The sequence below is a fragment of the Rosa rugosa genome, chromosome 2 (assembly GCF_958449725.1).
Source record: "Rosa rugosa chromosome 2, drRosRugo1.1, whole genome shotgun sequence".
Taxonomy (NCBI): Eukaryota; Viridiplantae; Streptophyta; class Magnoliopsida; order Rosales; family Rosaceae; genus Rosa; species Rosa rugosa.
The window spans coordinates 33,342,988-33,355,746 of NC_084821.1; the positions used below are offsets into that span (position 1 = coordinate 33,342,988).

A 12,759-nucleotide genomic window follows, 5' to 3' on the forward strand; every position below is an offset into this window, starting at 1 on the left:
AATATGATATTTTTGTAGCCTCTGGGAAAAGGTGCGAGCATTATATGCGGCGGAAAGGGTCCTTCATATATCTCATCAAGATTGGCCCTCGGATTCGCCAATCTGATCATCTCTTCTACCTCTTCACGTCTTACATAGTCTGGTCCAGGAGGAGGAAGCGTTGCCACATTCTGGCGGTTAGTCTGCAAAGTAGGCGCAGGTTGACTAGCAGCCGCTGTCCCTTCTCCCAGGCGGACGATATGGGGGATGTGCGACTGCTGAAGAGTAGGAGTTGGCGTAGACAGATCCTTCGCCAAGGCCATAATTCTGACCGGGTTTCCGGCCTGGTCAATGCCATAATAGTTCTCTGGGAGTTCCTGATAAGTGTTCTCCTTTCCATCGCTGTCATATTGGGCAAACACGACAGGATCAGGAAGAGTACCTTCACAGATTTTCAGGGTCTTGCTTTTCTGTGCGACCGGTTGACCTGACTTCTGTGCGGTGTAGTCGTCGGGGCGTCCCTTGACCTGACTTTTGAATCAAACGTTGTGGACGAGGAGAACACCAACCTTGTCACCGGGTTCTTTTCTCTGCCTTTCTGAAAAGAACTTCTTGCCTTACGGATAAGGACTTGTGGTGTGATCTCTTGCGTCACTGAGTCGATACATAGTGTTGTAGACTAAGCAGAGCAATCACCTGGAAGTAGGAGAAAGCACGGGTTTTGCTAAAGCATGACTTTAGCTTCACTGGGTTGCAAGGACGTTACCCTTGCTTCGCTGGTTTCAACTAGGTTGAAGGTTGCTCCGGAGAGGGTTTGATAATCTGTGCGATTAGTTGATTGAAGAGTTGTGTGTTGTTTTCTGTCCTTGAAACCTGTATTTATACCCAGGGTTTCGACGGTTCCTTGCCATATAAGGATTATTGATTGAAGATTCCTAATCGGTCTCTGCTACTCAAATCCTATGGGCTCGTTTTCTTTATGGACTGTTGAATGGGCGAAGCTATAGCCCAAACCCAAGTAGACTTATTTTTGGGCCGCAGGTATCGGCCCGCTATGCTGAATCCTCTTAAAGGATATTGCCAAAAATACTTCTGGGCTCAAACACTTACTGTTCTTGTTCTACTCTTGTTCGAATACCTGACCTTATTTTATCCAGTTACATATATCCATTTGCAGCATTAGTTTAGACGCGCATAAATGTTGTTTTGTAGAATTCCTCTGTTTACAAATACTTTTACTTTGTCCATTGACAATTTAGTAAGCTATAATTGCTTTATTCACAGATAATTTTGATATTAGATAATTTCTAATACTTTCTCTTTAAACTATTTTAGATGCAAAGCGGTTAATCGGTAGGAGATTCAGTGATGCCTCTATTATAAGTGACATGAAGTTATGGTTTTTCAAAATTTGTGGTGTTGGGAACAGACCCATGATTGTGGTCAATTACAAGAATGTAGAGAAAAAGTTTACCGGTGAGGAGATCTCTTCAATGGTTCTAATTAAGATGCGTGAAATAGCAGAAGCTTACATTGGATCGGTTATAAAAAATGTTGTTGCAACTGTCCAGCATACTTCAATGTTTTTCAACGTCAACCCACTAAGGATGCTAGCGTAATTGCCGGTATGACCATACTGCTGCAATTTCTTCGCTAGAGCTGAAGTACTGGTCACCTGGGTATTCAGCTGACGGAAAATTCTATAATACATACTCGTATATCATACACACATTTATAAATGTGACAACAAATTTGTTGTCAAAATAGTAACTTGAGTCACATTTTGTGTAATCTTAGTTCTATTAATGGTAATTATACCACCTACAACATTGTTACAAGTTTTTGAACAAATTTGTTGTCAATGTTGTAATTTTGTTTTAATTATATGTAAATAGTGTACACGAATATGGTAACTTTGTTCTGAATGTTGTAATTTTGATCCATATAAATTGTAATTTTTGTTCAAATAAATGTAAAATGAGTGTATGATAAACATCACAATACTATAACTTGTCTCATTCTCTTCAGCTGACTACCATTCGTCCGTTCAAGAAATATTGTATGACCATATCACTTGTATCATTTCAAAATTAAGCTGAAAGTACATTCGAGGAAGCTTTAGTGTTGAATACTTGTGTACGTGATTAATGTAATTAAATGATCCTCTCTTTGATTTGGGCCTCTGGTAGATATGGTTAATTTGCTAGGTTGATCATTGAGTTGTAAACCATTATCAGAGGCTTGGTCCTGAACTGTCCCTAAGCTTGGATGGCTCTTAACTACTAATTTGGGGATTATATATGGTAGATGCATGAACTGGGGATGGAATAATAAAGCCATGAAGGTATGAGGAGAAGAAGCAGATATGGGATAGAAATGATGAAGATGCAGAAAAGACATGGCTGAAGTGAGGAGAAGACACAGAGTAAAAAATAAGAACCAAAAGTTAGGGCATTTCAGGAAGAAAGATTTATCTCTAAACAAACAATTATAAAAAGGTGAGGCTATTTCCACTCTACCAAATGTTTTATTCACCCTACAATTAAATTTTTATCATGAAATTTCCAATTTCACCCTCAAATAATTTTAAAAAGAAAAAATGATATTACCATTGAAAATGTGAAATTGGAAAAGGAAAAAGAAAAAAAAAATTAGCACACCATCAACCTCATGCCTTCTAGTTTCTTTTTATTCTTTTTTTTTTCCTCTTCTCTATTTTCTCCCTTCATCAACTACTATGACATAGAATCAAACACGAGTCACATGAAGCAGAACAAAATAATATTAACCAACAATGCTTTTCACTTGTTGCTATAGCTTGAAAATTTCGTCTAATTATTTGTTTGGTCAGCTAGCGATGAAGAAGCTAAGATGATAATTATTTTATTTTGGTATAGAAAGCTGTTATGATAATTCATAATTAGGAAGTCTGTTGGGTAAAGTTTTAATTAAAACAAAATTGATTTCTCATTTTCATTGTTTTCTGTTAATAATTGTTGTTTAAGGACAATTTTAGAATTTTAAATAAATTTTTTTGTTATAGGCTGAACAAAGTATTTAGAAGGATGGAAATAGACGCACCCTTATAAAAAAAACGTAGATCAAGATCTATATTTCTTTAAGATGCACGTTAGTACCAGCAGGTTGTAATATACATAGAGCGTTTTACATATGCATACTTTTATATAGACCATTATCAATAGACAATACAACCATATTGTGACAAAAACACAGGACGAGCCACTAAAACACTGCTAACAACCTCATAATCTATCCATTCATAACGACAAAACCTACATGCAAATAGCCAAACACCCACCTACTCCGTCTATTCCATATGTCACTATATATATCACCAGCACCATCACAACTTATCACACTGCAACCAATTAAGCTTAATTTGCTACCTGATCCAAATATCCAAACCTCCAAAGTCCAAACCTAACATCGATCTCATATATACATATATATGTCGAACACTGCTGAAACTACTTTACCCTACGAAGAATGCCGGGGCGTTCTTCGCGTCTACAGCGACGGCTCCATCGTCCGTTCCCCCAAGCCAAGCTTCGACGTCCCTGTCCACGACGACGGCTCCGTCGCGTGGAAGGACGTAGTTTTCGACCACACTCACCAGCTTCAGCTCCGCCTCTACAAGCCGGCGGCTGCAAACTCCAAGCTACCAATATTCTACTACATCCACGGCGGCGGCTTCTGCATCGGCTCACGCGCCTGGCCCAACTGCCAAAACTACTGCTTCCAGCTCGCTCTGAGCCTCCAAGCCGTCATAGTCTCTCCGGACTATCGGCTGGCTCCCGAACACCGGCTCCCGGCTGCTATTGACGACGGCTTCACGGCCGTCAAGTGGCTCCAAGCCCAAGCCGTGTCGGAGGAGCCCGACATGTGGCTGACTGACGTGGCTGACTTTGGCAACGTCTTCATTTCTGGTGACTCGGCTGGCGGCAACATTGCTCACAATTTGGCGGTTCAAATGGGGGCCGGTTCACCTGAGCTGGCTCCGGTTCAGGTCAAGGGTTATGTTTTTTTGGCTCCTTTCTTTGGTGGAACCGTTCTGAGTAAGTCAGAAGCTGAAGGATCCAAAGAAGCATTCCTCAATTGGGAGCTGATTGACAGGTTTTAACATCCCCCTCATTTTCTGGTCTTTGATAATTGATATTAGTATACTACTACTTGATTTTGGTTGAAATAATGTGTTAAATTCATTAGTATACTACATAGGCAATCAAACACTAAAAAACCTCCATATATATATTAATAACAGTAAATGTAAAACGCAAAGAAAAAACATATGTCTTATAATCGAGAATTCCATTCTTGTTTTTCCTTTTTCTTTGTAAAATATAATATATATGATCTGGAATTCTGAACGAGTATGTGTGACATAAATTTGCGCAGGTTTTGGAGGCTATCGATACCAATCGGAGAGAATACTGATCACCCACTTGTGAACCCGTTCGGGCCATATAGCCGGAGCCTTGAAGAAGTGCCCTTTGATCCAATCTTAGTGGTAGTTGGGGGAAGTGATCTCTTAAAAGATAGAGCTGAGGACTATGCAAAAAGGCTAAAAGCTTGGGGGAACAAGATTGAGTATGTCGAATTTGAAGGAAAGCAGCATGGCTTCTTCACTATTGATCCTAATTCGGAAGCTGCAAAAGAACTCATGCTAATTGTCAAACGGTTCATTACTGAAAATTCCAGCTGAAAAAACCTGCAATTATTGCTTGATATGACTGCATGTATTGGAAATTAAGGCGTACGTGTTATGTTTGGTGTGCTTATTGTTAGAAATTTAAATATTTGTTTATTAAACATTAGTTTTATTTGAATGGAAATTATATTAAATAATAACTTGTAACGATTATTCAGAAGTTACCTACAAGATATCTGTTAAAGGAGTCCTAATGAACTATGACATTGTTTCATTTGAATCAATGCAGCCGGTGCCACTACTACAAATTTCCCCATTAGCACCCCATCATTAGCCACTACACATCTATTAGTGCCAGTAGTGAATAGTATTACACTGATCTGAAAAATTGGTGGTTTTTTTTTTCCCTTCCACTAATCATCAGTGTGTATTATGAACAGTAAAACATATCACTTGTTTAATCTCTATTGCACTGTTAATGGTGTCAAAAGGGATGGAATGGTATTGGCTATGTTTGGTATGGCTGTGCTTCTCAGAAAAGCTGGCTTTTGCTTATTTCTGAGAATAAGCAGCTGAGTGTTTGGTAAACTGGCTTTTTATAAGTGCTGTCAGTGACAAAAACAGTGTCAAAGTATTTGCAATGTTCTAAAACGCGGCCGCCCAGCCCGCCTAGGCGGCGCCTCTCCGCCTCGAGGAATGGCAAATCGGAGCTTCTGGGCGGATGTGAGTTAGGCGGGCGCCTAGGCGGGCTGGGCGGCTGGGCGGGCGCCGGGCGTTTCTTTTTTTTTTTTTTTTTTTTAATTCGTGAGATATCGACCTAAAGACCCAAACTCATAGGGTCAGTTCGTCCAAAGGCCTAAACGCCGCAAAAAATAGGGTTAGTTCGTCCCAAAGGCCAAAAATCCAAAACGCAGCAAATCTAGCTCAGTCTCCTCCGTGCTCGATCTCTTCTCCGTCGCTGGTGAGCCTCTCCTCCGTGCTGTCGCTCTCTCTCTCTTTGTCGCTCTCTCTTTCTCTCTGCGCGCGGCTCACTCTGGAACCAGATCGGATTATCGGAACCAGATCGGATCATCGGAAGTTCGGAACCGTCAGCTTCTTCGTCGCTCTCTCTTTTCTCTGCGGCTCTACGCGCGGCTGAGCTCTGAAACCAAATCGGAATCTTCTTCGCCCCTCCGCTCCAGTATCGACTCTTCCTCCACCATCTCAACCGGCAGCTTCTTCGCCCCTCCGCTCCTCCATTTTCCAGCTTCTCCACGGTAAGTTCTGAGAAATTGATAATATTTTTGTATGGGGATTGATAATCTTTGTTCTTGTTGAGTTGTTGGCTTGTTACTGGAAAATGGAAATTCCGAAATTGATAATATTATTGTTCTTGTTGCTGGAATTGATAATCTTGTTGTTGAGTTAAGTTGTTGCTGGAAGTGGAAAGTGAATAAGTGATAATCATCTTGTTGAGACGTTGAGTTGTTGGCTTGTTGCTGGAAATTCCGAAATTGATAATGCTATTGTTCTTGTTGCTGGAGCCTGGAATTGATAATGTTCTTGACTTCTTGTTGAGTTAAGTTGTTGCGAAAGTGATAATCTTCTTCTTGTTGCTGCCTTGCTGGGAAAGTGAAAATTGATAATGCATTTGTTTTAGAAATTGATAATCTGGATGTTTCTGTTGTGGCCTTGTAGGCAGTAGGCTTGTTGTTTTGGAAATTCATAATCTCAATGTTTCTGTTGTATCATTGAGTTAAATTATAATGACTTAAATAGTTAAATTAGACAATTAGTTAATGGCTTAATGCATATAAATATATAATGAATTAATGAGTTAAATTAGTTAATGCATGTACAATTATACATTCTGCCACAGTGCCACTATTGTCAAATCATTGTTTGTTTATTAATAGGGCTTCCTTGATGGCATCTTCCGGAGGATCTAATGCTACTAATGCTACTAATGAAGCGGATAGATCATTGAGGCGTGGGTCAAACGATGTTGGATGGGACTTTGCGGTGTTGGCGGATCCACACAACTTAGATAAGTTGAAGTGTAAGTTGTGTGGGAAGGTAATTAGTGGTGGAATACATAGAATGAAGCAACACATTGCCAACATCAAGGGGAATGTTTCCTCATGCAAGAATTCTACGGATGCCGATAAAGCCAAATGTATAGCCGCAATAGAGGGAGCAAAAATTAAGAGAAAGCAAAAGGATATGCATGAGAAGGAAGTGAGGGAAGAAGTTGAAGTTTCTCAATCACATGATGTAGAAGATGTAGAAATTGAAGGGCCAAGTTTGTCAAGAAAAAGGCCGCACTTTCTTGGGCCTATAGACAAGTTTGCATCTTCAATCACTCCCGATTCTTCAATTGATGGAAGCAAGAAGATGCGTCAACAAAACATTAATGATGCCATTTGGAAGGAAAGAACACATAATGTGCATCAATGGTTGGCTAGGTGGGTGTATGAAGCCGGCATTCCATTTCATGCCATTGATAATGATAGCTTCAAAAGATTTGTAGAAGCGGTTGGTCAATTTGGCCCGGGTTACCGACCTCCAACTCAATACCAACTAAGAGAGCCATTGTTGAAGGAAGAAGTTGAGAGGACTAAAAATTCACTCAAGAAGCATGAAGAAGAGTGGGCAAAGAATGGTTGTTCCATTATGACCGATGCTTGGAGTGACCGAAAAAGAAGAAGCATTATGAACTTGTGTGTCAATTGCAAGGAAGGCACTACTTTTCTTTCTTCAAGGGAAGATTCGGATCAATCACACACCGGGGCCTATATCTTTGAATATGTTGACAAATGCATTGAAGAAGTTGGGGCACAAAATGTAGTTCAAGTAGTGACGGATAATGCTACTAACAATATGGCGGCGGGGAATTTGTTGAAGATAAAGAGGCCAAATATATTTTGGACTTCATGTGCCACTCATACATTGAATCTCATGCTTCAAGGGATTGGTAACCAACCAAGATTCAAAGGAGTGATTGAGAAGGCAAAGCTATTCACTATCTTTATCTATGCACATCACAAGACATTGGCTTTGATGAGGAAGCATACAAAGAAAAGAGACATAGTGAGGCCGGGAGTCACTAGATTTGCCACTTCCTTCCTAACTTTGCAAAGCTTGATGGAGAAGAAGAGTGAGTTGAGGTGTATGGTTGCTTGTGATGATTGGACCGCTTGCAAACATTCTAAGAGTGCCAAGGGGAAAGCGGCATATAATACCGTATTGAGCACCTCTTTTTGGAATGGGGTAACACTTTGCTTGAAAGTGTTTGCTCCTTTGTTTAAGGTGCTTCGCCTTGTGGATGAGGATAAAAAGCCATCAATGGGCTTTTTGTATGGAGAATTACTCAAGGCAAAGGAAGACATTAAGGAGGCATTCAAACATCAAGAGGCCAATTATCGGCCAATTATAGAGATTATTGATGAGAAAGGCCGTGGTCGTCTTGATAGTCCATTACATTTGGTGGCTTACCTCTTGAACCCCTATTACTTCTACAAGGATGAAAACATTCAATATGATCATGTTGTCATGGAAGGGTTCTTTATTTGTGTGGAGAAGTTCTTTCCCGATGACCTTGAGACCCAAAGTGTGGTGACAAATGAAGAATTGTTGTTGTATAAGAGCAAAGGGGGAGGATTTGGAAGAGCATTAGCTAAGTTGGGATGTGCAAAGAATGATGACAAGTATGATCCGGGTAAGAAACTAAGACTATTTCATTATTTTGTGAAAATTACAAGGCATGATATTTATTTTGTTTAACTCATGATATTTATTTTGTTTACTTATTGTTATTGTTTTGTTTGTGGCTTTGTGCATATGTAGTTGGATGGTGGTCCAATTATGGAAATGCAACACCCAAATTGCAAAAAATGGCTAGAAGAATACTCTCTTTAACTACAAGTTCATCCGGGTGCGAGAGGAATTGGAGTACTTTTGAGGGAGTAAGTGTTTTCTCTCAAATGCCTAGAAGAATACTCTCTCATAATGGTTGATTTGTTACTAACTTATCAATATATATAATTTTTTTTTATGTAGATCCATACAAAGAAAAGGAATAGACTAGATGCTTCAAGATTGAATAATTTAGTCTATGTCCAATTCAATGCCAAGATTATCTACAAAAAGAGAAGGGCTCAAGAGTTGGGTGTAGATGTGCTACTTGGTAATGAAGCTAGCAAGGCTCAAGGGTGGATTGTGGATGGTGGTGATGAAGAAGATGACTCGGATATTATTAGTGAAATGGAGGGAGAGTCCTCGGGAGTGGATAGTGGGCTTAGGAGAAGTTCTAGAAATGTAGAGGTAAGAGAGCTTCATGATGAAGATTTTGTATCGGATGAGGACACGGAAGAGGAGGGAGAAGAAGAGGATGTTGAGTTTGAGTCCGATACCGAAGGAGTCTTGGATGGATATGGAGAGGAAGAGTTAGAGATTTAGCCATTTAGGCTTGCAATTGTTTTGTGCATATGTGTCTTTAACTCTTTATGTATGCTTATTTAGGACTCTCTTAAAATTTGAACATTCTAGGTGCAATTTTATCACTTTAGTATTTAATCTTTATGGATGTTTATTTAGGACTCTCTTAAAATTTGAACATTCTAGGTGCAATTTTATCACTTTAGTCTTTAATCTTTATGTATGCTTATTTAGGACTCTCTTAAAATTTGAATATTCTAGATTTTTAGGTGCAATTTTATTACTCTTTGAGTCTTTATAAATTTATATATTTTTAATTACATAAATAAAAGCTATAAAAATTAAATAAAAATAAAAAAATACAAAACCGCCTAGGCGCCGCCTAGGCACCCGCCTAGCCGCCTGGGCGCTCCTCCCCAGCCCACCGCCCGACTAGCGCCTAGCGATTTTTCGAACCTTGAGTATTTGGTAAACTCAAACTGGCTTGTGCTTTTTGTTTGTGAAATGACCAAATTGGACATAAGAGATTATTTTGCCTTGATTGTTTGGTAATACAATGTTGTTCAAATGCTCTTATTATCATTTTAATCTTTATTATGGCGTGATAAATTTTTGTTAACTTTTAATTTTTATAAATCATAGTGACCATATGATTAATATTAGATAACCAAATTCTAGTTTTTTCGTTCATTTTACCTAATGCACAATAATAATCAATTGGAAATCAAATTGAATGCAAACCATGATCAATATTTGTACCAAAAAGCCTTGTGTGATACATCAATTTATCAAATACTGAATTTAAGGAACATAATTATTGCATTTATACATTTCAATTTTCAAATTTCCTAGCTAAGTTTTGCATGATGAATGATAATATAACTTGCTGCGTTGCTTGGTATTCCGCTTGATCTCCCAATGACTCTGAATTAATACCAGCTGCAGCAACATACATATCAAGTTTTCCTATTGGTATTCCAGTTCCAAGAACTCCAAGGTCACTTATCCAGTAGGAAAAGAGACCAAGAGACTTTTAGTATAAAACAACGGAAAATGAAGGATAATGATGAAAAATAAAAGCAGGGGATGGCAACAAGCATACCCATGTATCTCTTTAAACCACTTATCCAGACAAAATATGTTACAAAATTATGCGATGGAGCTCCATTGATATTATCCATTTGTCATCTCCAAAGTGCAGACAGAGTAAAAACTGTAACATGTGAAAGGATGCCGTATCCACATTCTTCAAACCAGGAAGCATATTTGAAAGGAATACAAGCATATAGAGATGCTCTATCTATACAAAGTATGTAACCAAAAAGTTGAAAAACACATGGACATGTTCCCACAGAACAGTGAGATATGAATATATGATGAGATTCTGAATATCACTTTCCCTATAAAATAATTTTATCAATTTCTAAGTTTAATCACTGCCTTGAATGATGACATCCAGAAAACCTTTTTAACACCAGAAACGAGCAATAAATAGTAGTGCAGTGACAGCAACATATACAGAAACGGATTCAACTTCCACACAACCTGCTTGAAACCTGTGTCATTCATTTAACCAGGCTTTCCTAACATATACTTGCCAGAACTTCCATACTGATATTAATAAGCGCCAGCAGATAAATATTAAATGCATTTTAAACAAATTTCTCCTTGAGAGAGTTGAGGAAAGGGTACCCAATGGTATTTTAAACATATTGTCCCAGATATTTTTAGCAAAATGGACGACATCCTGACCTGTGAATCTGTGATGGTGGACAGGGGGAATAGACAGAAGAGAATGAAGAATGCAGAATGAAGGAACAAGCAAAAACGGAACTGCAGAATGAAGGAACAAGCATAACCATACATGTTACATAGCTATTTACATTCTGGAATTTATATATGTAGTATAAAATTCATTTTTTTGTAGAATCAAATATTACAAAAACTATTAGTATTAAATGGAGTCTACCCCTTACGGGTACTATTGTTATTAAAATACTCTGGGTGCTTCTTCATATTATCATATACATACATGTTAGACTAGTATATTAAAAGGTAAAATTCCACTGGCTGCCAACAGACCATGCTAAAAAATTGGATAAAGAATGGAAAGATATGCTTCTAGCTCATGAAAAGATATGGGACCAGAACTCTATCCAAAAAAAAAAAAAAAAAAAAAGATATGGGACCAGAATGGGTTTCATGATCTCGTAAGAAAGCAGTTAGGAGCATCTGATCTATCAGGTTCTGCAAATGGAGCAAAGGTAGCAGAGAAACTAAGGTTTGAGCAAATCATGACCAATAACAAACTAAGCAACTGGCAGGAGCAAATCCTAATCTTGCAGCAGTGTGTAAATTATCATCAAGACCAGTAACAAACAAAGTAACTAGCAGGAGCAAATCCTAATCTTGCAGCACACAAGAGTGTAAATTATCATCAATCTATAACTCTATCTAATCAAGTGAAATAAAAACAAGAAGCAACCAGTACAGAGAGTGAGAACAGAGAGTAAATTCCAATTTTCATCTAATCTTGCATCACAGAGTGTATAATCCCAATCTATAATTGTTGCATAACCATGATGTTGAGATCAGTATCCAAAACCAGAAGGCAACAGTTCCCAAAATTAACACTCCTCTGTTCCAAAATCACAGTTCCAACTTAAATATCTACTTACATGGGTCTATACCAATTGCAGAATATCAACATCTCAAACATTTAAAAGCATCACAACAGTCTTTTGTGTCTGTGCTAGAAGTAGAAACAAATGGGGATCAACACCAATCAACACAAGTGAAAAGGGTCCAGAAAATTCACCAAATTAAACAAAATCGAACTCAACCCACTGATATCAAATGATGGCAGTACTCAAATCATAGGCCTTCATCAAAATCATAGAAATTTGAAACTGAAATAGATAAAAAACTAACCTGAATCAAATCGCCAAGCAGCCTTGCTTGAGTGAGGCTTCGATTTCCAACCCAAAATCGTGATGAAAGGCTAGATGAGGCGGCGTCAGAGGGAGAGAGATTGATGGGGCCGGGCGTCTGTGATCAGAGGGAGAGAGATTGCTGCGGCATCATCTATCAAGACGGGTTTCATGGCAATCAAGTAATTGCCTCAACCAATGGAGGATAGAGACCGGTATTATCAAAATTTCATTAATCTACAGTAACACCCGCCACAGTGATTTCCTCGCTTCTGGCTTTTAAAAGCAAGGGTCCGGCTGCTTCTGCTTTTGGGCAGAAGCCACAGCAGCTTCTGGAGAAAGCTGATGAGAAGTTGGCTTACCAAACACTTATAGGTCTTCTGCTTATAAGCAGGGGAGCTAAAAAGCCCCCCCCCCCCCCCCCCCACCCCAACATAGCCATTGTCTTGTGATTTTGGGAGCAACCAATCAAAAGATCAGTGTGAATTTTGTCCCATCACACTGATGATTAGTGCCCAAGGTTATATGCTAAAGATTTGTGGGTTGGCCCAATAGGGACCGTATCGGTGCCAAACCAGCAAAGACGACTAGACGATAAGTGGGATGGGTAAGAAGATAAATAAAAAAGAAAAGAAAATGAAAATGAAAAAAAAAAAAAAAAAAAAAAAAAAGGTGGTGCTATTCACACACCAATTTTCTCTCTTCATACACCCTCTCTATTTTTCTAATAGTTTAAGGGTGGTGTTATTCACACACATTTTTTCT

The 12,759-nt window shown here is 38.7% G+C and overlaps 2 protein-coding genes and 1 long non-coding RNA gene across 3 annotated transcripts; 2 read left to right on the forward strand and 1 right to left on the reverse strand.

Annotated features, from left to right (window-relative positions):
* The first annotated feature begins 3,340 nt into the window (after positions 1–3,340).
* LOC133732346 (carboxylesterase 15-like) lies at positions 3,341–4,896 on the forward strand. The gene is made up of 2 exons (XM_062159881.1): positions 3,341–4,113; positions 4,396–4,896. The coding sequence occupies exons 1-2, from the start codon at positions 3,449–3,451 to the stop codon at positions 4,700–4,702; spliced, it is 972 nt and encodes a 323-aa protein (XP_062015865.1). The 5' UTR covers positions 3,341–3,448; the 3' UTR covers positions 4,703–4,896.
* Positions 4,897–6,553: 1,657 nt separating this feature from the next.
* Positions 6,554–9,085, forward strand: LOC133730655 (uncharacterized). The gene is made up of 3 exons (XM_062158207.1): positions 6,554–8,345; positions 8,474–8,592; positions 8,687–9,085. Exons 1-3 carry the CDS (start codon positions 6,554–6,556, stop codon positions 9,083–9,085), a joined length of 2,310 nt encoding a protein of 769 aa, XP_062014191.1.
* Positions 9,086–9,793: 708 nt separating this feature from the next.
* On the reverse strand, positions 9,794–12,553 carry LOC133734300 (uncharacterized). Its single transcript, XR_009858217.1, has 2 exons — positions 10,167–12,553; positions 9,794–10,003 (listed from the first exon to the last, which is right to left on the reverse strand). It is a non-coding gene; the product is annotated as an uncharacterized LOC133734300 (long non-coding RNA).
* Positions 12,554–12,759: the final 206 nt, after the last annotated feature.